At 42.4% G+C, this 24865-nt stretch overlaps 1 protein-coding gene across 1 annotated transcript; it reads left to right on the forward strand.

The window, feature by feature from the left end:
• Positions 1-2707: 2707 nt before the first annotated feature.
• Positions 2708-22789, forward strand: POGLUT1 (protein O-glucosyltransferase 1; the record flags this gene model as incomplete). Its single annotated transcript, XM_080695895.1, has 11 exons — positions 2708-2792; positions 3392-3482; positions 5094-5237; positions 9373-9508; positions 11264-11385; positions 15126-15185; positions 16552-16651; positions 18500-18558; positions 19932-20099; positions 21896-21952; positions 22633-22789. 11 exons carry the CDS (start codon positions 2708-2710, stop codon positions 22787-22789), a joined length of 1179 nt encoding a protein of 392 aa, XP_080552021.1.
• Between the last annotated feature and the right edge of the window lie 2076 nt (positions 22790-24865).

The raw sequence follows: 24865 nt of genomic DNA on the forward strand, positions 1-24865 counted from the left end.
CACACATGCACACACTATATTGTCCAGTTTTATATTACTCAGTGTGAAAAACAAATTCATAGCCACGCTGGTGGCGCATACCTGTAATCCCAATACTTGAAAGACTGAACTGAGAAAATTGCAGGTTTGAGGCTATTTTCAGTAACTTAGTGAGACCCTGTTTCAAAATAAAATTAAAACAGGGCTGGGGTGTGTTCAAAGATAGAATGCCCCTGGGTTCAGTCCCCAATACCAAAAAAAAAAAAAAAGGCCTCAAAACAAATTTGTTTAAAGATCTAAGTAACTGGCTTTCACTAGTGCTTCATGAATCTATTGTTATTTATCTCATCCATGAAATATGTGTTCCAATGATCTGAAGAGAAAGGATTGGCTATACATGCAGAAAAAGAATGAAGTAAAAAGGAACAAAAGGTGGATGAATGATACTCTTCTTAGTGGATTAAAACAGGGGAAATTTCTTTATCATAATGGCTCAAGAAGACAGGGCCCCTGATAACTGGTTGCTGTGAATCTCCTGTAATAAAAACAAAACAACAAAACAAAACTAGGCCATTTAAAGTTCAGTTTGATTTCAGACACTTGGGATTAATGATTTTCTACTGGTCTGGTCTGATCTGTTGGAGCGTACTGCAGGAACTCAGTTCAAAACAATGGTTTCCAGGTGTATTCATTCCAGTCACCCCTTCATGCCAGTCTGGTATGGAGCTGTATTTCTATTTTCTGTATTTCTATCTTTCTAATAAACTTCTTTAAATCTTCAAAAAAAAAAAACAATGGTTTCCTATAACTTTGACACCATAAATTTTTTCTTTTCCTTTCTCTTTTACTTCTTTTCTTTCTTCTCTTTCATGTGTTGGATATTGAAAATTTAACCCATGGGTGATCTACCCCTGCACTACACCTCTAGCCCTATTTTATTTATTTATTTGTGTGGTACTGGGAATTGAACCCAGGGGCATTCTACCTCTCAGCTATTCCCCCAGACCTAATTTATTTTTTTTATTTTTGAAACAGTTTTACTAAGTTGCCAAAGGCCTTAGTTGCTGAGGCTAGCGGCAAGCCTGCGATCCTCCTGTCTTAGCTTCCATGTGCCACCATGCCTGGCTGGTTGATTTTTTTTTCCCAAGTCACCCTAACTGTTCTAAATTCCTATTATAAGGGACCTGTGCTATTCTATTTGCAACCCTTTGGGGTCTAACCATGCTATATGCATTCACATGCTTAACACATCTGTGCTACTTAATAAGCAGCCCTTCAAGGTCCTGGAAAGATGTAGCCTGAACTCTCTGCCAAACCTTGGTTGCCAGCTTTGCTGACTGTATAGCTGCAGGCAAGAAATACATCCTCTCAGATCTTCAGTTTTCTGGCTACAGAAAATTAAATTTTCAATATGTTGTAGATGAAGCCAGGTGTGGTGGCGCACTCTTTTAATCCCAGTACTTGGGAGGCTGAGACAGGAGCATCACAAGTTTGTGGCCAACTTCAGCTTCTTAGTAAAGCCCTCCACAACTTAGTGAGGCCCTATTTTATTTTATTTTATTTTATTGCGGTACTGGGGATGGAACCCAGGGGCATTCTACCTCCGAGCTATACCCCCAGCCCTATATTTTATTCTTCATTTTGAAACAGGGTCTCACTGAGTTGCAAAGGGCCTCACTAAGTAACTGGAGGCCCTATTTTAAATTAAAGAATAAAAAATAGAAACTGGTGTGGTGGCACAAGCGTGTAGTCCCAGTACTTGGGAGGCTGGGGCAAGAGGATTGCAGGTTCGAAGGCAGCCTCAGCAGCTTAGTGAAGCTCTCAGCAACTTAGTGAGACCCTGTTTGCAAATAAAATATAAAATAGGTCTGGAGGTGTAGCCTGGAGGTAGAAGGCTCCTGGGTTCCATCCCCAGTGTAATAGTCTGTATTAATTGGCTAAGTTTAAGATTACTCCACAAATTCTTGTGCCTGTACCAAACGGAATAGCAAAAGTAACCCCACTTTGTTCTGTCAGCCATTCTACATTTTCACTTACTGGCCCCTCCCTTTCTTCCCCACTGTACAAAAGTAAATTGTGTTGCTCAAGGTTGAGACATTAAGCCCTTGCTAAATAAGATATAGAGAAGCACCAGTTCTGCTTCTGCAAGATGGCTGGCTTGCTTGCTCTGGCTCATCTCAAAGCCACCTGCCTGTGTGTGTGTGTGTGTGTGTGTGTGTGTGTGTGTGTTTCCCTCTCTCTTCTTCCCTTATATAAGCCCCTCTCCCTGGCACACGGCATGCTCCACTAGTCAGATTTCTAGACTGAGGGTACCGGCTGCTGGGCAACTAATAAAGGCTTCAATTGGAATTTTCCCTTGGACTCTCTAGTTGTTCATTCCTCGCTAAACCTGCATACAACATCAGTACCCCCCCCCCCACACACACACTAGGCTGGGGGTCTAGCTTAGAGGTAGAATACCCCTGGCTTCAATCTCCACAAACACAAACTCCACAAACTACTGTGGGGGACGGGGTGAGGGGAGAGGGGAGGAGAGGAGAGGAGGGGAGGGGAGGGGAGGGGAGAGGAGGCGGCGCGGCGGCCATGTTTGTGCGGGGCGGTGCCTTCCCACGCTGGGCCACCGCCATGTTTGTGCGGGGCGCCGCCCACCTGGGCCGGCCTCCTTGATCGTGCGGGCCGCGCTTCCACCCGCGCGCTGCGGGGAGTCCGCTGCAGCAGTCGGCCGGCCATGGAGCGGAGGGCGAGCGGTGCGCTTCGGCTCTGGCTGCTGCTGCTGCTCCTGCCGCCCGCGCCGGGCCGCCAGAAGGAGGCAGGTGGGCTGCAGCAGGGCGCGCCTGCCGGGGCTGGGGGCTGGCCGTCCTGGAGGATGCTGCGGCGCCGCGCTGGGCCGGGCAGCCGGACGGCGCCTGGGGAGGGCTGGGTGTCCTCAGGTGCTGCTGCTGCCCAGGACCCTGGGAGTGAGCCATCCTCCGCCATCGGGAGTGATGGGGGGGAGAGGGAAATGCCCTGGCCCGCAGGAGGGGTCGTCGCGGGGCTCTTCTGTACCCCTAGAACACACAGGGAGCAGGCGGGGAGAGAGTGTGTGTGTGTGTGTGTGTGTGTGTGTGTGTGTGTGTGTGTAAGGGAGGATGGCTTTTAATCTATTAATCTTCTTCTTTATGGGACTTAATTTGATTAGGAAGTGAGAATCCATGTCTCAGTTCAAGTTTCCATAACCTTCTAAGGGCGGAGCTTTAAACTGGATTTTCCAATTTCCCGGACAGATTTGACAAAAAGAATCTTTGTTTTGTTTCCGCAACTGTGAGAGGAAGGGGATTTCTGGAAGTTTGGACCGTATATTGGTCCTGCTTCCTGCTAGCAAATGAAAATGCTTGGGGATATTTTGCTAACTCATTTGTTTCACTTTTTGAAGGTTCAAAATGGAAAATATTCATTGACCAAATTAACAGGTCTTTGGAAAACTATGAACCATGTTCAAGTCAAAACTGCAGCTGCTACCGTGGGTGAGTTCTTTGATGTGTCTTTGAGAGCCAAATTCTTGTCACAAGGCTATTCCTTCAGATCCCTGAGAGACCTTGGTGGTGGTGGTTAGAGAGCCCGGCAAGACTTAAGAGCAGAAAGGATGCCTGAGGTGGTTCTCTTAACGCTAAGGAATGCAAATGGTGGTCTCAACATTACCCCAGGACCCTGTGGCATTTAGCATGTGTGCCTATTTGTCCCCCCCCCCCCCCATTGAAAGCTCCCAGAGTTCTGGGTCTATGTTTTATTCACTGTTCAGGACTTCAGTGAGTACACTCAGTAAATGCTGTTGATGAATGGACATACTAATGAATCTAATCATTAATTTCCTGTTGTTCCTATGTTTAAAGTACGAAAATTAGGAGCTGGGGGGTATAATCTGCCTGTAATCTCAGTGCCTGTAATCTCAGTACTTTGGCAGCTGAGACAGGAGAGTTGAGGTTTGAGGACAGCCTCAGCAATTTAGGCCCTCTGTAACTTAGTGAGATTCTGTTTCAAAATTAAAAAATAAAATAAAATAGGGCTGGAGATGTAGCTAATAGGTAGAATGCCTCTGGGTTCAATCTCTAGTAACACACATACACACACATACACACACACACACACACGCACTGTAAGGTTAAGGCTGGAATTTAGTATGGTAGGGTGATAACTACATTGAACATAGACACTTCTTTGGGTCTTAGATTCGCAAAAATAAAATAAAATAAAGTAAAATAAAATAAATAGCAGAGTCCTTTAGCTCCACCTCCTGATAGTTCTGACTCCTCAAAAATTTACCTGAGCTGGGCTTGGTGGTACACACTGGCTGAGGCAGGAGGATCGCAGGTTCACTGCCAGCCCTCTACAATTTAGTACGACCCTGTTATAAAAATAAAAATAAAATAGGGGGCTGGGGTATAGCTTAGAAATAGAATACCTCTGGGTTCAATCCCCAGTATCACCAAAAAAAAAAAAAAAACACCCCAAAATGTATGTAATGCTTATGATACTTTTTAAAACTATGTATTGAACTTTAAAGAGATACAAAATAGTTTATTTTCTTGGTAATGATGTTGGGCTCCCACAGGATGTGTGGGCTGGCAGTGTTATACAATGCTGCATGAGCCATAATTTCTGGGGGATTCCAGTCAAAGGGATGTCTGCATCCTACAAAGTCCTACAAAGGGTAGGAGAACAGCGGCTGGGAGGACATGGTGTGGCATGAATAGTAAGAAGGACTAAATGGATCAGACAAGGAAGGGGCACCCAGAGGAAGGGAGGAAAAGACACTGCCTTTACATGCTCTTATACTTTTTTGGGTTTTGTTGTGCTTGAAGTTTTTGATTCCCCATGGTCTTTCTGGGGAGAGTTGCTTATCCTGCTCTCTACGTGTGTGTGTGTGTGTGTGTGTGTGTGTGTGTGTGTGTGTGTGTGTCTGGCTGGTGACTGGATCCAGGGTCTCACACCTGCTAGGCAGGCTGCACCCCAGCCCCTGCCCTCTACTCTGCCCAGCTTGTTGTGTTCTCTGCACTGAATGTAAGTGCACTTCGGAAGTAGATGGAATGGTACCACCCTCTTGGTCCACTCTCCATGACGATTCTTATTCCTTCCAGTGTCATAGAAGAGGATCTGACGCCTTTTCGAGGAGGTATCTCCAGGAAGATGATGGCGGAGGTAGTCAGACGGAAGGTAGGGACCCACTATCAGATCATTAAGAACAGACTATACCGAGAAAGTGACTGCATGTTCCCTTCAAGGTAAGTGTTATGAAGTAGATGTGTTGTCCTCCTCCTCCTCCTCTTCCTCCTCCTCCTCCCCCTCCCCCTCCTCCTCTTCCTCCTCTTCCTCCTCCTCTTCCTTCCTTTGAGCTACATATCCAGTCCTATTTTGGAAAAAAAAATTGGGTCTCACTAAGTGGCAGATTGCCTCCCTAAAGTTGCTGAGGTTGTCTTCCTGTCTCAGCCTCCCAAATACTAGAATTACAAGTGTGCATCACCATGCTTAGCTTGTTTTTTATTAATTTACTTTTTATTTTTTGTGGTACTGGGTATAGAACCCAGGGGCCTTCTACCTTCTGGCTATACCTCTAGCCCTATTTTATTTTTTATTTGGAGACAGGGTCTCACTAATGTGCTGAGAGCCTCACTAAGTTGCTGAGGCTATCCTTAAACTGGCTATCCTCTTGTCTTAGTCTCCCAAGTACAGGGATTATAGGTGTGTGCCACCATAGTCGGCTTGCAAAACTAATTTTAATAGAGTTCTATATTTAGTTTGAAGGTAATGAAAGGTTTCTGTCTTTCCTAACTATAAGACTTTATTAACTACAAGACTTTTATGACAGAAATAGAAATGGTATCTGTGTTAGCTGTTTCCAAATACCTGAGATAATTAACTGAATAGGGGGAAAGGCTTATCTTGGCTCACAGTTTCAGAGGTTTCAGTCCTTGATTTCGTGGCCCTTTTGCTTCTGGGCCTGTGGTGAGCGTACACCGTGATGGGAGTCTACTAGTTAGAGGGAGATGCTCAGCTCATGGTCCCCAGAAAACAATAAGAGAGAGGGAGGGAGAGAGAGAGAGGGAGGGAGGAGGCACGCAAGAGACAGGTATGCTATCCCAAATCTTCAAGAACTCACCTACAATGTGCTAAAGTTATGCCCCACTTGTTAAAGTTTTCCACCACCGCCCTATAGTGCCAAGCTGAAGGCCAAGCCCTTAACACATGAGCCTTTGGGGGCACTCCAGATCCAAACTGCAGCAGTGTCTGCATGAGAAGCAGCACCCACAGAGTGTGATTAGGAGATTAACTCGGTTCATGGCCAGTCTCAGCAACTTAGTAGGCCCTGTCCAATACTGAGAAATGAGTAAAATAGGGCTGGGGGAGTAGCTCAGAGGCAGAATGCCACTAGGTTGAATTCCTAGCACCACAGAAAAGGAAAGAAAATTAACTCTTCTAGTGTCTATCAGTATTTGTATCTTGCCTATTAATTAAATTATTCCATATAAGGAAAATAACAACAACAAAAAAACTGGGACTGAATAGAGATGAAATGGTGGGAGTAGAAATCTTATTCCCTTCAAAGTTACAATGTTTTATTTGGAAATTTTCTTTTCTTTTGCAATACTGGGGAGGGAACCTCTGAGCTACACCCCAGCCCTATTTTTTATTCTTAATTTTATTTATTTTTTAATCTTATTATTTTTATTTTATTTTATAAGTTTTTTATTTTTAACAATTTTTTTATTGAACATGAATAGTATACATTTAAACTATATTTGGTGCCCTCTCCCCCCCACCCCCATTTTCCCTTCCCCTCTCCCACCAATGGTTGACCAGGTTAACCATGTCATGTTCATAATTTTACACATGTTCAGATGTAGACCCTCATTAATCAAGATCAGCCTTCCTCCTCTCCTATCTTTCCATTCAAGCTTTGCTGATATTTCCCCTCCATTATCTGGAGTCCCACTGGTATCCTTTGTGTTTCCTAGTTTGGGCATATTAGAGGAAACATATGTACCTTCTCCTTCTGTGCTTGGCTGATCTCACTTAACATAATGTTCTCCAGGGCTTTCCATCTTCTTGCAAATGATATAATTTTGTTCTTCTTTATGGCTGAATAGAATTCCATTGTGTGTATTTCCCAGAGTTTTGCTATCCATTCATCTGTTGATGGTGATCTGGGTTGGTTCCATATTTTGGCTATTACAAATTGTGCTGCTATGAACATAGGTATGCATATGTTGCTGTATTTCACTGAATTCAACCCCTTTGGAAAGATAACCAAAGAAATCAGTGGCTTTTCTTTATGCCAACAACGAATCCACAATGAAAGAAACAAACAAACAAACAAACAAAAAACCAATTCCATTCACTATAACCTCAAAACCAATAAAATACCTAGGAATAAACCTAACCCAAGATGTAAAAGACCTCTACAACAAAAACTATAAAACATTAAAGAAAGAAATTGAAGAAGACCTTGGAAGATGGAAAGATCTCCCGTGCTCATGGATAGGCAGAATAAATATCATCAAAATGGCCATTCTGCCAAAACTGATCTATAGGTTCAATGCAATTCCCATTAAAATACCAGTGACATTCTTCAGAGACCTAGAAAAATCAATCATGAACTTCATATGGAGAAAGAAAAGACCCAGAATAGCCAAAGCAATTCTCAACAAAAGAAACATGCAGGAGGCATTACAATCCCAGACTTCAAACTATACTATAGAGCAATAGTAGTAAAAACAGCATGGTACTGACACAATAACAGATATACTGACCAGTGGATTAGAATAGAAAATACAGAAACAAACCCACACATCTTTAGTCAATTAATCTTTGACAAAGGGGCCAAACACATACGCTGGAGAAAAGACAGCCTTTTCAACAAGTGGTGCTGGGAGAACTGGCTAACCATTTGTAAAAAGATGAATCTAAACCCCTATATCTCACCAAACACAGGAATCAACTCAAGATGGATCAAAGACTTAGAAATTAGACCTGAGACTGTGAAGTTAGTAGAGGAGAGTATAGGTTCAACACTACAACATATTGGCACAGGCAGTAACTTTCTCAACAAAACCTCCAAAGCTCAGGTAATTATTCTTTATTTTGAAACAGGGTTTCACTGAGTTGCAAAGGGCCTCACTAAGTAGCTGAGGCTGTCCTCGAACCATGATCCTCCTGTCTCAGCCTCCTCCCATATGCTAGGATTACAAGTGTGCCCCAGCACACCCGGCTCTAGAAAATTTTATTAAGTGTTACAAACCAGAGCAGCTGGTATGACAACTTGCACAATATAAAGAAGTAGAGAAATCCTTTTTATTATTTTTTATTTACTTATTTATTTGTGGCACTAGGGATGGAACCCAGGGCCATTCTACCTCTGAGCTATGCCCCAACCCTATTTTATATTCTTTATTTTGAAACAGGGTCTCACTGAGTTGCGAAGAATCTCACTAAGTAGCTGAGGCTGTCCTCAAACCTCGATCCTCCTGTCTCAGCCTCTCAAATGCTGGGATTTAAGCATGCACCACCATGCCTGGCGAGAAATCTTTTTTAGAAGCATTGATTTCAGGAGACTTTGCAATAGGCTGATTCTCTCTCACTCCCCCCCCCCCCCATTTTGCGATACTAGGGATAGAACCTAGGGGCATTCTACCTCTGAGCTATACCCCCAGCCCTATTTTTTATTCTTTATTTTGAAACAGGGTCTCACTCAGTTGCAGAGGGCCTCACTAAGTAGCTGAGGCTGGCCATGAACCTTGATCCTTCTGTCTCAGCCTCCCGAATGCTGGAATTACAAGTGTGCACCACCACGCCTGACTAGTAGGCTGATTCTCTGAGACAAATACTGGTTTGTTTCACTTTAAAGCATGATTGGAGCCAGGCGTGGTGGCGCATGCTTGTAATCCCAGTACCAGGAGGATCTCAGGTTCCAGGCCAGCCTCAGCTACTTAGTGAGGCCCCCTACAACTTAGTGAGACCCTGTTTCAAAATAAAAAATAAAAGCCAGGTGTGGTGGCACACACTTGTAATCCCAGCATTTGGGAGGCTGAGACAGGAGGATCACGGTTCGATAATAGCCTCAGCTACTTAGTGAGGCCCTTTGCAACTCAGTGAGGCTCTGTTTCAAAATAAAGAATAAAAAACAGGGCTGGGGGTATAGTTTGAAGGTAGAATGCCCCTGGGTTCCTTCCCCAGTACAGGAAAAAAAAAAAAAAAAAAAAAAGACTGAAAGTGTAGCTTGTAGGTAAAATGTCCTTGGGTTCAATTCCCAATACTAAAAAAAAAAAAAAAAAAAAAAAAAAAAAAGTGCAATTGGGACCCTTCCTTATCCTAGAACCTGCAGGCACTACTCTGGTGACTTTGTGGTTTTCTCACTGACAGGTGTAGTGGTGTTGAGCACTTCATTTTAGAAGTTATCAGAAGCCTCCCTGACATGGAGATGGTGATCAATGTACGAGATTATCCTCAGGTTCCTAAATGGATGGAGCCTGCCATCCCAGTCTTCTCCTTCAGTAAGGTAAGTACAAAAAGAGCTGCCATGGGAGAATGAGGGGTGGTTTTCCAGGGAATGAGCAAAAGATTATTGTCATATGGCCAAGTCTGCGGGGTAAAGGCAAAGTTGAGTCCTGAGGCCTGGGAATGGGTCTGTGTTCCTATTATTTCACGGTGCTGTTGAGCATTAAGACTGAAGAGATAGAGTTGAGGACCCATCAGTAACGGGAGTAGGATCGCTTATGTGTCTGTGTAGCCAGGGATGGAGGCTAGGGGGGAAGAGGCTAAGGAACCTGTGAAGAAGAGTCCAAGAAAGCTGATTGGCTTGTAGTTAAGAAATACATTAAAAATATGTATTTGTAGTACTGGAGATAAAGCTTAGTGGTGGAGTGCTTGCCAAGGATATATAAAGCCCTGGGTTTAGTTCCCTTTACTGAAAAAAAAAGAGAGGCTCTCGCTATGGCAGGCAGGAGCAGCCAGGACACCTCTGTGGGTGTGAGAACTTGGGGCAGTGACCATCTTGTCAGGGTTCAGGTCCATGCAAGCAGTGTATTGGTAGGGATGGGCCTTGGCTTCTGAGAGACCAGGTATGAAAACAGTTGGGGGAAGGGATGGAAAGACTAAAAGAAAGTAGATTGAAGATACTCTGCAGGGAAGAGTTGATTTAGGAAAACCATATGAATTTTGGGCACAGGACACCATCTCTGATTTGTTTTTTTCCAAAGCAGAAGACCCTTTATTCCCACTTGTTCTTTATCACAGTTTACTTTCTCTCTAGACTCTTTATCCCCCGTGTTGTGAGTGGGCTGAGGCCACATTTGCATTGCATTACCTATGGGTTAGCACCATTTCTCAAAAGTGCTTGGTCCCATTGTTTGTCGTGAAATTCTCCCAGAAGAACAGACAGAGGCTCCCATGTAAGTCAGCAAGGACTCTGTCTATTATTTACCTGTTGTTTCTGTGGATAATAAACTATAACCAGTATACTAACTTTCCTTTCATATATATTTCCCTCCTGTTTATTTTTTAAATTAAATGAGTGATTCCTAGTTTCCAAGGGAGAGATTTTAGTGTGTCAGATTTCACCATTGCACTGTATTTCTTGGGTTTTGCTCTCAAAAGACCCCCTGGGAAATAACCAAGACCTGATAAGGCAGTGAACCCTCTAAGGGTAATAGCGGTTAAACTATGAGAGAACTCTGTGATTACTCGGAATTGCATATATTATTTCCTTCAACTAAAAGCCTTAACAGTGTATATTCTCTAGAAAAAACAGAATTTTAGGGAATTAGAAAAAGTTGACCTTTAATATAAGTCTAAATTCTGGAATTCAGTAAGTCTGAATTTTAACCTATGGTCACTTTTATCTGTGTGTGTGTGTGTGTGTGTGTGTGTGTGTGTGTGTGTGTGTGTTTTATTGGGGATTGAGCTCAGAGGCATTCTACCTCCTAGCTCCACCTCAGCTCAATTTTGTATTTATTTGGAAACAGGGTATTACTAGATTGCCAAGAGCCTTGCAAAATTGCAAAGGCTGGCTTTGAATCTGCGATCCTCCTTTCTCAGCCTCCCAAGTACTGAGATTACAGGTGTCCGTTAACACGACAAGCTCACTTTTACCTTTTAATGTCTACAGTGTGGACCTTGTAGACTAGGGAAAATATATCTTTGGCAAGTTGACATGAAAGCAAGGCCTTTGTCCGTATCCTGTGTCATAAATGCAGTTTTTTTTCTTTCTCTGTTTTAAGACATATTTACAATGGCCTTTCTGTTTCTGTTGAAGACATCAGAGTATCATGATATCATGTATCCTGCTTGGACATTTTGGGAAGGAGGACCTGCTGTTTGGCCAATTTATCCTTCAGGTCTTGGACGGTGGGACCTCTTCAGAGAAGACCTGGTAAAGTAGGTCCTTTAAAGAAGTTTCAATGTTTTCTTCTTGAAAAAAGCAGTAGAATATAATTATTTATTTAAAAATGACTTTTTAGTTAAAAATAAAACTTTTTATATAGGCAATTTTATATGTATATACAAGTAATTAAATGTCCTTAAAAAGGACAAAAGAATCTATTTTGAAGTGTCAGCAGTGCTTCTGTGGGAGGGATTATAGGACTGTCTTGTTTTGTGGTATTAGGGATTGAACCCAGGGACATTCTACCTTCTAGGTATAACCCCAGCATCATTTATTTATTTATTTATTTATTTATTTATTTATTTATTTATCTTATGGCACTAGGGATTAAACTTGGGCATTCTACCTCTGAGCTATACCTCCAGCCTTTTTTTTTTTTTTTTTTTTGCGGGTCTGGGGATGGAACTCAGGGGCATTCGACCTCCGAGCTACACCCCTTGCCGTATATTTAATCCTTTATTTTGAAACTGGGTCTCACTGAGTTGCAGAGGGCCTCACTAAGTAGTTGAGGCTGTCTGCGAGCCACAATCCTCTAGTCTCAGCCTCCCGAATGCTAAGATTACAAGTGTGCGCCACCACACTCGCCCCCTCTAGCCCTATTTAAATTTTTTTTTTATTCCTTTTTTTTTTTTTTTGTAGTACTGGGTGGAACCCAGGGGCTTTTCTACCTCCAGGCTATCTTTCCAGACCCATTTTACACTTTATTTGGAAACAGGGTCTCACTAAGTTGCTGAGAGCCTCACTAAGTAGCTGAGGCTGGCTTTGAACCCGTGTGATCCTCCTTTCTCAGCCTCCCAAAGTGCTGGGGTTATAAGCATGAGCCACCATGCCTGACTATTCTTTATTTTTAAACAGGGTCTCACTAAGTTGCAGAGGACCTCCCTAAGTAGCTGAGGCTGGCCATGAATCTGTGATCCTCCTGTCTCAGGCTCCCAAGTCCTGGGATTACAAGCGTGTGCCACCACACCCCACTTGATATTTACTTTAAAGATTCTTTAAGAGTGAATTAGCCAAGCCGGGCGTGGTAGCGCACGCTAGTAATCCTAGTACTTGGGAGGCTGAGACAGGAGGATCGCATGGGTTCGAAGCCAGCCTCAGCTACTTAGTGAGGCTTTCAGCAACTTAGTGAGACCCTGTTTCCAAATAAAATATACAAAAAGGTCTGGGAGTATAGCCCAGAGGTAGAAAGCCTCTGGGTTCTACCCCAGTACCACCAAAAAAAAAAAAAAAAAAAAAAAAGAGTGAATTAGCCAGGCATGGTGACACATGCCTGTGTAGTCCAAATACTTGGAAGGCTGAGACAGGAGGATCACAGGTTCATAACCAGCCTCAGGAACTTAGGCTCTCAGCAATGTAGACATTGTTTCTAAATAAAAAATAAAATAGGGTATAAATGGAGGTAAAATGCCTCTAGGTTCAATACCCAGCATCACACATACATACACAAAGAGTGAATTCTTTTTTTTTTTTAAGAGAAAATGAATGACTATATTGTGGTGGGTATTAGAGGGTAGGAAATTACTTAGAAGAATATAAATATACTAATAATTTAGAGCTAGGTTATTTAGGCAGGAATGTGGGGCATAGTGATCCCATAGGTATCTCAGGTGCAGGCTTATTGCAGACTCTCTCTATTCATGACTGAAGCATGCCTTGACCAGTTGACTCCTTCCTGACACAATTTCAGGATTTATTTATTTATTTATTTGCAGTACCGGGGATAGAACCGAGGGGCATTCTACCTCCGAGCTGCACCCCTAGCCCTATTTTTTATTCTTTATTTGGAAACAGGGTCTCACTGTGTTGCAAAGGGCCTCACTAAGTAGTAGCTGAGGCTGTCCATGAACCAGGATTCTCCTGTCTCAGTCTCCCAAATGCTGGGATTACAAGTGTACGCCACCACGCCTGGCTCAATTTCAGGATTTAAATGGTCTGGTTAGCTCAGGATTCTTTACCCAGTTAAATATTTTTTAAATAACCTTAACATTTTAGAAGTTAATGTGTGCATCACAAGAAGCAGAAAAACACAAGAAGCAAAGAACAAAACCATCCAGTCACAAGCAGCTGGACCGTTTAGTTCCTGCAAATACATAAACAGCATCCCATTTTGCATATTAAGAATATAATGTGTATCATGCTTTTTCACACACCATGAATATTTACTAATTCAAAATCATAAAACAACATGAGTTGTTTTTGTTTGTTCTTATGGTACTGGAGATTGAACCCAGAGTTGGTGCTTTACCTCTGAGGCACATTCTCAGCTTTTTTTTTTTTTTTTTTTTTCAGAACTGGGGATTAAACCCAGGGGCAGTCTACATCCAAGCTACACCCCCAGATCTATTTTTTATTCTTCTTTTTTTTTAAGATTTAAAGGAGTTTATTAAAAGATAGAATTACAGAAGACAGTTACAGCCCCATGCCACTCAGGAGTGGCATGGAGGGTAGTTTGAATGAGTTCACTGTTATTCTTTATTTTGAAACAATGTCTTACTAAATTGTAAACAGTCTTACTAAGGTGCTGAGACTGGCTTGAACCTGGGATCCTCCTGTCTCCTACTCCCAAATTCTGGGGTTACAAGCATGCCACCATGCCGGGCAGCCTTTTATTTTTAAACAGGTCTCTCTAAGTTGTTCAGGATGGTCTTGAATCTGCCTGTGATCCTCCATTTCAGCCCCCCAAGTACTGGGATTACAGGCATGCACTACCATGCCAAGCTAAGTTTTTATTTTGAAACAGGGTCTCCCTAAGTTGCTGAGGCTGTCCTCAAATGTGATCATTACTGTCTCAGTCCCTTGCTATATGAGTACTTTTTTTTTTTTTTTTTTTTGCGGGTCTGGGGATGGAACCCAGGGGCATTTGACATCCAAGCTATACCCCCTGCCCTATTTTTTATTCTTTATTTTGAAACCGGGTCTCCCTAAGTTGCAGAGGGCCTCACTGAGTAGCTGAGGGTGTCCACAAACCACGATCCTCCAGACTCAGCCTCCCAAATGCTGGGAGTACAAGCGTGCGCCACCACGCCCTGCTTATGAGTACTTTTGATAACCAATAACATACTATACTAACATACTAATTATACTACCTACACTATACTGTCTTATACTAACTATACTATACTAACATATTGACATACTAACTCAGTATGTTAGAAAAAGATTGTAACCTGGGCTCTTTTGGACCAGCTATATTGCCTTGTTAAGTTGCTCAGAGTTTTGCTGTATTGCTGAGTCTGGCCTCAAACCTGGGATCCTCAGGTCTCAGCCTGCCAAGTGCTGGGAGTACATGTGCGCACCACCACACCTGGCTCGCTTTTGGATTTGATATAATGAATGTGTGTCTTGTGGGGCTTGTTCTTTTGAGTAACCATGATCAGATTTATTTAAAAATATAAAGCTCTGAACTAATATTAAGAATGGTTAAAATAGCCAGGTGTGGTGGCACACGCTTGTGACCCCAGCACTTGGGAGGCTAAGACAGGAGGATTGTGCAGGTTCAAAGCCAGCCTCAGTTACTTAGTGAGGCTTTCAGCAACTTAGTGACACTCTGTTTCCAAATTAAAAAAAGAAAAAAAAAAAAATATATATATATATGTAGGTCTGGGAGTATATCCCGGAGGTAGAAGGTCCCTTTGATTCCATCCCAAGTGCCACACACACTAAAAAAGGTTAAAACACATTCTCATATAGTTGAAGGGAAAGCCTTAAAACTAACCAACACCTGTATTTTTAGGTCAGCAGCACAATGGCCATGGAAAAAGAAAAATTCCACAGCATATTTCCGAGGATCAAGGTGATTTTATTTTCTAACCTCTTAAAGATTCTTCAGAGTAATGTATAATATAGAAGTTAGCCTGAGGGTATGACAGACTCTGTGGCTCAAAGGGAAAACTAAAATAACTGAGAAGAAAACGTCGAGTAACAGAATCTTAGACTAGAGAATTATTTGCCCAGTTCACTCTTAGTTACACTGAATTTCAGAGAAGTAAAGTTCATCCAGTAGTCATTCAACAGCTACTTGTAGAGCGCCTTGGTTGTTGGGCACTGACTACACAGTGATGAACAGAACAGATGGATGTCTTCTTCTTTATGGTTTCCTAGCAGCAGCTTGTCACCCTGCCTCTGTCACTCTCTGTTGGTTGATGGAAAGCAAGAATCATCACCAGGTCTTCCGAGTGCCTTTGGAATCAGACCCTGTGGCTGCCAAATAGTGCTTACCAGCACAGACTGCCATTCATAGAGATGGAGAGGACGTGGAGAGAAGAGAGAAGTAGAACAGGGAGTGGAAGGGCCCTTTCTGTGCTATGCAGCTCCACATCCCCAGCGCTGAGAACAGAACCTGGAGCGCAGACCCACAGGAAGGTCCTGTGCAGCAGACGAAGGGAAAAGCCCACACAGGGCAGAGCGTCCTGTAGTTTTTATGCTGTTTATCAGAGATCCTGCCTTCTCTCTCTGCTCCTCTTTGCTTTGGCAGTGACTGCAGTCTATAGCTGGCTACAACACACCACTTGCTGCTCCTTACCAACTTCTCTAATTCTATTGAGATCACAGCCCTATATCTAGGCTTCAAGAATTTTAGGACCTTTTTGAAATTATATGGGGATATGTACATGTTTCAGATTCTCATGGGATCCATGACATCTTATACATCACCACCCTCTGCTACTTGGACCATAACTAGAATTTTTTTTTCCAATATAGTTTCAGGTTTTTGAGCTCTTTAGTCTTTTGTGTTTGTTTTGCTCTTTCTACTGGACTTTATGGAGCATACCCAACCAAGGTCATGTAGCGATTTTGGTGAGTGGTGACTACCTAGTCATCCAGCGATGAGTACTAGTGATTGTGACATGAACCTTCCCAAAACAGAAGCCATTCCCTGGAATACAGGTGGAGTGACCTGAACAACATATCCTTAAAGGCCAGATGCAAACAAACAAAGGCCAAATACTCCCCATCCTGAAGGGAAAAGTGGGGAACAGCCTGGACCACGTAGATGCTGCAGTGCTGCGGTACAGGATGCCTCTCCTCTGCTGTCACAGAAACCAGTGAATGTCCTGTGCAGTAGCCATTGCAAAGGTGCTACTATTGCTCACCTTTCAGAGATTAGAGAAATTTTATAGCTCAAGCCACATGTTTTATGTCCTGTGTTTCTTTTATAGGACAAGTCCAGAACGGGATCCTCTCATTCTTCTCTCTCGGAAGAATCCAAAGCTTGTTGATGCAGAGTACACCAAAAACCAGGCCTGGAAATCTATGAAAGTAATCATCCGTCATCTGAATACAACTACAGTAGTGACTGTTCTCACCCAAAGGACATTGCCACCTGAGTAGAATGTGAAATTAGGTTTCTGCTCAGTGTTGAGATGAATGTAAAGAAAGTTCCATGAGCCATATTTGCATAGCTGTGAATTCTTCCTTTAAAGCTGACCTTGTGCCAGGCGTAGTGGCGCACGCTTGTAATCCCTGCGCTTGGGAGGAAAGAGACAGGAGGATCGCACAGGTTCAAAGCCACTCTTGCTGGCTTAAGAGACCCTGTTTCCAAATAAAAAGTATGTAATAAGTCTGGGAGTGTAGCCCAGAGGTAGAAGGCTTCCATCCCCAGTACCACAAAACAAACAAACCAACCAACCAACCAAACAAACAAACAAACAACCTGACCTTGTTTTTCTGGCCATATTATGACTAGTCTGTTATTATTATTATTACTATTGTTATTATTTGTGTGTGTGTTACTGTATTGAACCTAGGGACAGTCTACCTCCAAGCTACACCCCCCTAGTCCTTTTTATTTTTTGTTATGAAACAGGGTCTTGCTAGGTTGCTCAGAGTCTTGCGAGGTTACTGAGGCTAGTCTTGAACCTGGGATTCTCCTCTCACCTCCCAAGTACTGGGATTACAAGAATGCACTACCGCACCCGGTATGACTAGTGTATTATACTACTTTGACGGTTTAAACAGAGGTCAGGAATTTTTTTCTGTAAAAATCTATATAGTCAGTTTTGGGGCTCTATGCGTTACATGGTCTCTATCATAGTTATTATCTGTGCTGTAGCAGGGTCTCAGCATCCATAGGCAATAGGTAAACAACTGATTATGACTGCAGCCTAATCAAACTTCACTTATGGAATTTTCACATGTCAAAATATTTATCTTAGCCAGGCATGGTGGTACATGCTTGTAATCCAGCATTTGGGAGGCTGAGACCAGAGGATCCCAATACCTGGGAGGCTGAGATAGGAGGATCACAGGTTCAAGGCTAGCCTCAGAAACTTAGTGAGGCCCTCAGCAACTTACTGAGACTGTTTCCGAATAAAAATAAAACAGGGCTGGGGGTATAGCTTGGAGGCAGAATGCCCCTGGGTTCCATCTCCATTACTGCAAAAAAAAAAATTGAAATAGAGTGTCTCCAACTTGCCCAGACTGGCCTTAAATTTGTGGTCCTCTCACCTCTTTTTCCGAGTAGCTGGGATTATGGGCGTGGGCTAGGCTGACAAAGATTTTAATATTTGCTACTAGGGATTGAACAGAGAGGCATTCAACTTCTGAGCTATATCCCTAGCCCTATTTTAGTTTTTATTTTGAAACAGTGTCACTATTAAGTTGGGGAGGCCCTCACAGGTTTGTTGAGGGTGGTTGCAAACCCGAAATCCATCTGTCTCAGCCTCTTAAGCAAGCACTGGGATTACAGGCGTGTGCCACTGCGCCCAGCTTTCAATGTTTATTTTTAAATACTTTCCACACTCAACAGTAACCCTAAGCCCACCAACTAGAACTTTTGGTTTTAAGCCAGTGCTGCTGACTTCGAACCTGCGCGATCCTCCTGTCTCTGCCTCCCAAGCACGGGGATTACACGTGTGCGCCACCACGCCTGGCACTTTTGGCCTTTTGTGTAGCACTTCTAGTTAGGGTCAGATGACCCTGAAGAAGCCTCTCACTTCTCAAACCCTTAGCTTCCTCATCTATATAATGAGTATAATAATGTTTTCTGAGCATGTTTATTAGGAGGCATACATGAAGTTATTTTGAGGGAATGTTTAACAATACTTGCTGCATAATGATTGCACATTAACATTATTACTAATAGTAATAATTTCTTTTAACACAAAGGATACCTTGGGAAAGCCAGCTGCTAAGGATGTCCATCTTGTGGATCACTGCAAATACAAGTAAGACCTCTAAAATTTCTGACTCTTGATCTCCATATTGCTTTTGAAATAGCTTCACTTTGGGTGAGAACTTTAATACTAGTGTACAGCTTTGGTTTACCTGACTTTTTTTTCTTTTTTTTGCATCACTGAAGATTGAACCTCAGGGCATTCTACCTCAAGCTATACCCCCAGCCCTATTTTTTTATTCTTTATTTTGAAACAGGGTTTCACCTGGTTGCAGAGGGCCTCACTAAGTAGCTGAGGCTGGCTGTGAACCTGTGATCCTCCTTTCTCAGACTCCCAAGTACTGGAATTATAAGCGTGCACCACCACGCCCTAATTGATTTACCTGGCTTTTACTGAGGCCTTCTGTGCACTGGCCTGAGTTGTGGGGGAATGTAGCGAGGAGAGAAACCTGGTCCCTGCTTCCAGAAAACCTGCCATTAATTTAATTAATGGGATTACTTCTCTCCCCGCCCACTCAATAGTGGAAATTAGATTGTTTACCAGGTTAATAAATATAATGAGAGGCTGGGGATGTGGCTCCATGGTAGAACATGCTTAACATGCAATGAGGCCCAGGTTCCATCTGCAGCACTGAAAAAATAAAGAAGCAAATAAGTAAATCTCTAAATAAATAAAGAAAATGCCAGGGTGAAGAATTAGTTGAACAGGAAGCCCAGGGTTGGAGGAAGGTAATTGAGGGATTCAGAAGTAGGAATATTAATTATACATACAGTGTATGAGCAACTCTGGGCAGAGACATGGGTATGTGTGTGTGAGATGCTGAGAAGAAAATGTCCTTTCTACAGTACCTGTTTCCCAAGGAGCATTTCTTTGAAGACTGATTAGATTAGACTTTAGGAGAAAAGGGTGCTATCCAAGGAACAGTGGTGCCTTTGGCCAGACGAGGTATGCTAGAGGGAGAGTAAGGCTTTGGGGGCCAGGAACTAGTTAGAGACATTGGGTCTCAACAGATAAGCCTGTGAAATATTTTTTTCCCACTCTTATTTTTTGGTGGAACATTTCAGTGTTTTCTCAGATATGACTCAAATCTACAATAGGCTCTCATTTCCTTCTGAGCCTTTTATCCTTTTAACCCAGCACCCAGCTGCTGACCCTGTCTGGAGCACGTATCCTCCCTTTTTCCTTATCCTGATATTCCCAGAGCAACCTGTAGTCTCAGCCACGGAAAAGCAAGGAGTTTATGGAAACCCTACAGAGATCATACTGTGTCTTCAAAACTGAAAATGAAAAGGGAAAAGGAGAGTATCATAAAAGGGGGTGATGGAAGGAGAGAAAAAAAAGAAAGGTCTTACTTGTGGCAGCAAGAACAGAATATCAAATATTTTATGCTCTCTCTCTCTCTTCCTCTCTCTTTAATTTCCTAGGTATCTGTTTAATTTTCGAGGCGTAGCTGCAAGCTTCCGGTTCAAACACCTCTTCCTTTGTGGTTCACTTGTTTTCCATGTTGGGGATGAGTGGCTAGAATTTTTCTATTCGCAACTGAAGCCATGGGTTCACTATATTCCAGTCAAAACAGATCTCTCCAATGTCCAGTAAGTAGCTGTCCCCAGTTAAGAGTAATCTGACTCTGAATCCCAGCCTGTGTGTGTGTGTGTGTGTGTGTGTGTGTGTGTGTGTGTGTATTAATAGAGATTGAATCCAGAGGCATTCTATCTCTGAGCAACACCCCCAGTCTATCTATTTATTTATTTATTTATTTATTTATTTATTTATTTATTTAATTTTGGGTGGTACTGGGGTTCCTGGAAGCCCTTCTACCTCCGGGCTACACTCCCAGACCTATTTTTTTATATTTTTATTTGGAAACAGGGTCTCCTAAGCCAGCGTGGCTGGCTTCAAACCTGCGCGATCCTCCTGTCTCTGCCTCCCAAGTGCAGGGATTACAAGGGTGTGCCACCATGCCCAGCCCCAGTCCCCCCCCCCCCAATTTATCTATTTTTTTGTGGTACAGGGGATGGAACCCAGGGGCATTCTACTTTTGAGCTATGTCCTCAGCCACATTTTTTTATTCTTTATTGTGAAAAAGGGTCTCACTAAGTAGGGGAGGCTGCTTTGAACCTGCAATCCTCCTGTCTCAGCTTCCCAAGCACTGGGATTACAACCATGGGCCACCATGCCTGGCTGAATCCAGCCTTTTAATACATTTATTCTTTTTTTCTGTTTGTCGTTTGTTTTTGTGGTACTGGGGATTGAACCCAGGAGTGCTCTATTACTGAGCTACATCCCCAGCTACCGCCCCTCTTTTTTTTCTTTCTTTCTTTTTTTTTTTTTTTTTTGTGGTACTGAGGCTGTCTGCGAACCATGATCCTCCTGTCACAGCCTCCCAAATGCTGGGATCACAAGCATGTACACCATGCCCGGCTTCCTTTTTAATTTTTAGTTAGGGTCTCACTAAAGTTTCCAAGTCTGGCCTTGAATTTATGACCTTCCTGTTTCAGCCTCCAAGTTTCCTTTCCTCCAAACCTCCTTCCTGTTTCACTGGGATTACAGTGCTTTTACTCTTGATTTTATTTTTCTTCCAGTGAAGGGGTTTTTCCCCCTCTCATTTGGTTTGCACATGTTATATAGTGTTACGTGTGTGTGTGTGTGTGTGTGTGTGTGTGTGTGTGTGTGTGTGTGTTTAGTTCTGGGGATGGAACCCAGGGAGATTCTACCTCCGAGCTATATGTCCAGCCAATTTTATTCTTTTATTTTGAAACAGAGTCTCACTAAATTGCAGCTGGCTGCAAAACTGTGATCCTCCTGTCTCAGCCTCCCAAGTACTGGGATCACAAACCTGTGCCACCCACTTCCAGCCACAGGGTTGCATTATTATCCAAAAAGGCTATACCTGGGATTTAATTTGAAACAGTGCTTTAATGCTAGTTCCAATTCGTAACATTCAGACAGGATCAAATGAAAAAGCTCTATTCTCTCTAATGCTAAAGATAGGGATATTTGATCTCATAAAGGGAAGCTTAGGCAAGTTTCTCTTGTGAAGCTGAGAGATAGGTAGCCGTATGGAGAAAGGCCAGAAATATGAGCCCAGTTCCCTCTTGTGCAGGTTAGAGCAAGAGACAGGTTGATATTTTTTTCACTCCTTTTTTTTAGGCACATCATTGAACATTGCTTTTTCTTTGTTTTTCTCTCAGATATGTCCCAAATCTATAATAGGCTGCCTTTAACTTAAAGTGGGCTTCTTTTGTTATTATGTTTTTCATGTAAGGACCCTGATATCTTTGCTCTAAAGAAATAGCCCACCTATTTAGAGATCAAGCTATAGTTTTTCTAACTTAATACTGATGATCTTTGTCTACATTTTGGAGTCCAATAATTCTTTTCATTTTAGGGAACTGTTGCAGTTTGTAAAAGCAAATGATGAGGTAGCTCAGGAAATTGCTCAAAGGTAAGTTCTGCTCATTTTCCCTTTTGTTACTTTATCCCCATTTTGCCTTACTTGAAGTGATTTGAATATTGTTACCTTGATAATCTCTGTACTTCATCCTCATCATATGGAGATTATTCAGAATTAAAGCTGTCCTGGGGAAAATACATACACAACTCACATATGTCCCAAGATTTATGGAAATAGACTGGAATCTTTGGGGTAATTAAACAAGTACTTTTAAAAAATGATCATTGGCAATTAATGTGTGTGTGTGTGTGTGTGTGTGTGTGTGTGTGTGTGTGTGTTACTAGGGATTGAACCCAGGGGCATTCTACCTCTGAGCTATACCTGCAACCCTATTTTCTTTATTATTTTGAAACAGTGTCTCACTAAGTTGCTGAGGGCCTTGCTAAATTGCTGAGTCTTGCCTGGAATCATCAATCCTCCTCTCTCAGCCTCCCAAGTACCATGCCAGGCATTGTGTTTGTTTGTTTGTTTGTTTGTTTTAAAGGTTAAATTCTATTGCTAAATGCTTGTATATGGATATAAAAGCTTCAGGGTCGGTTCTCAGGGTCAAATGAGTTAATTCACATAACGTACTCTGAACAGGGCTTGGCACAAGGAAGCCTATTCATAGGTAGGCTATAATGATTATTAAATTCTGTGCTTTAAAATATTCTTGTCAATCTTTCCTCTAGGGGAAGCCAGTTTATTATCAACCACTTGCAGATGGATGACATCACCTGTTACTGGAGAAACCTCTTAACAGAATACTCTAAATTCCTGTCCTATAATGTAACAAGAAGGAAAGGCTACGATCAGATTATTCCCAAAATGTTGAAAACTGAACTGTAGTACTCACAGTGGGACCGGAGTCCTCTTTATGGCAGCCGATCTCAGATATCCTGTGGTGAGAGCCTTACCGTGAGCCTGGCACCTATACCTTGAGCACCTTTTACCAAGCCAAACATTTGGTTTTCCTTATCATGCAGCCCCCAGAGCAACTCTTGAGAAAGATCTGAAATGTGTTTAATACACAGATGTGAAGCAGCTCCACTCTGACTGAATACGGACCAGAAATCATGCGATGTGGATTTTGGATCTGTTTCTACTTTCACTTTCTTATGACCTGTCACAGCTTGTGCCTCAGATCATCTACCTGCGTATGTCATCACTGTGAAATTAACTGTTTCCATGTGATGATGCCTTTGATCCGTTATTTGGAGCAGATCATCACTTGGAACTAGTACCACTCATCACTGCAATTCTGAATTACTCAAGCCTTGATCTCTGTTGCTTTATTTTAATGTAGAAAACCTAATGGAGTTTGCAAAGACTGGGGATCATTTCCTGAAAGGCCCAGGGAAGCAGCAGCTATCTCATGCACTGATGCAGGAGTTCTCTTTTGTAAAAGCATACACTTTGGTACTCAGGAGATTTTCACAGTGCCAAACAGAAAAGGGCCAATTGCATGAGTAATTGTTGCAATTGGATTTTAAGTTCCCATCTTGTGCCTTCATGCCCTTTTTATTGAACTGTGTTTAGAAGAACAGCTCTCCCTCACGCTTTGCACATCTTTAGTATTTTTTTTTTTCTTTTTTTGGTGGTACTGAGGATTCAGTCCAAGGGCATTTCTACCTCCAAGTTATACTTCCAGTCCTATTTTATTTTATTATTTTTTTTATTTTGAAACAAGTTCTCACTAAGGCAAGTGCTTTCTGAGTGCTTGTCTTGAATCTGTGGTCCTCCTATTCAGCTTTCCAACTACTGGGATTGCAAGCATACACCACCATGTCCAGCATTTTTTTATATTTTGAGTGCGGTACTGAGGACTGAACTCAGGGGCATTCTACCTCTGAGATATAGTCCTAGTTATCTTTTATTCTGAAACAAGGTCTCACTAAGTTATTGTGCACTTGCCTTGAACCTGTGATCCTCCTATCTCAGCCACTCAATTACTGGGATTGCAGGCACCACAGCCACCGCACTTGGCTAGTATTTTTTTTTTTTTTTTTTTGGTGGTACTGGAGGTGGAACCCAGAGGCTTTCTACCTCTGGGATATACTCCCAGACCCATTTTATATTTTTTTAGAAACAGGATCTCACTTAAGTTGCTGAGAGCCTCACTAAGTAGCTGAGGCTGGCTTCGAACCTGTGTGATCCTCCCGTCTCAGCCTCCCAAGCGCGGGGATTACAAGCGTGCGCCACCACGCCCGGCTTGGCTAGTATTTTTTTCTTCATAAGTTGTCAGCAGCAGGGCTGTCTGTCAGTGTTGTGCAGAGACCACAGGAGTCTTCACATCTAAAGGAACACATCATTAAGTTGGTAGTTCAGAGATTCAACATTTATGTAGGAGATACTTGTTTTAGTGTAAATCATTGTTGATGTGCTTTTCCAGTTTTCAAAAAAGACATTTAAATAGTAGTTTAGTCTCAGGGTAACAGTGTAAAAAATTAAGAAAAATGTTTAAACTAATACCCTAGTCTGATAATTTAGAACCATTCTTCTCTTAGGTACCACATTTCCACAGAGGAAACAACTTTTATCCTTTCCCTCTTAAGAACTTGACTGTTTTCAAAATTAGTCAATATGTGATTCAGTCACATAAAGTCAGATTTTATTCCACTTGTCAGAAGCATTTGCCTTTTTAAGTCCCTTCCACAATGTTTCAAGTCTAAGGACCTTCTTAGAGGAGAACATCCCTGATAAGTTCATTGCATGGAATGAGGTAAATGTTTAGAGTTGATTTTTGTGTTAGTACTGACTGCTCACAGGGATCGTTTTTAGTTGCTGGAAGTGTGACAACTGGCAGTCCAGTGTTCCAAGTTATACTGGGTTTTGCCTTGTTACGAGGCCCTACTAGGTATAATCATTCTAGAATTTAATTTTCCTCATCCTAAAATAGGAACAAAATTTGCTGTCCTTTAGGAG

The sequence above is a fragment of the Muscardinus avellanarius genome, assembly GCF_963383645.1.
Source record: "Muscardinus avellanarius genome assembly, chromosome: 5".
NCBI classification, from domain to species: Eukaryota; Metazoa; Chordata; class Mammalia; order Rodentia; family Gliridae; genus Muscardinus; species Muscardinus avellanarius.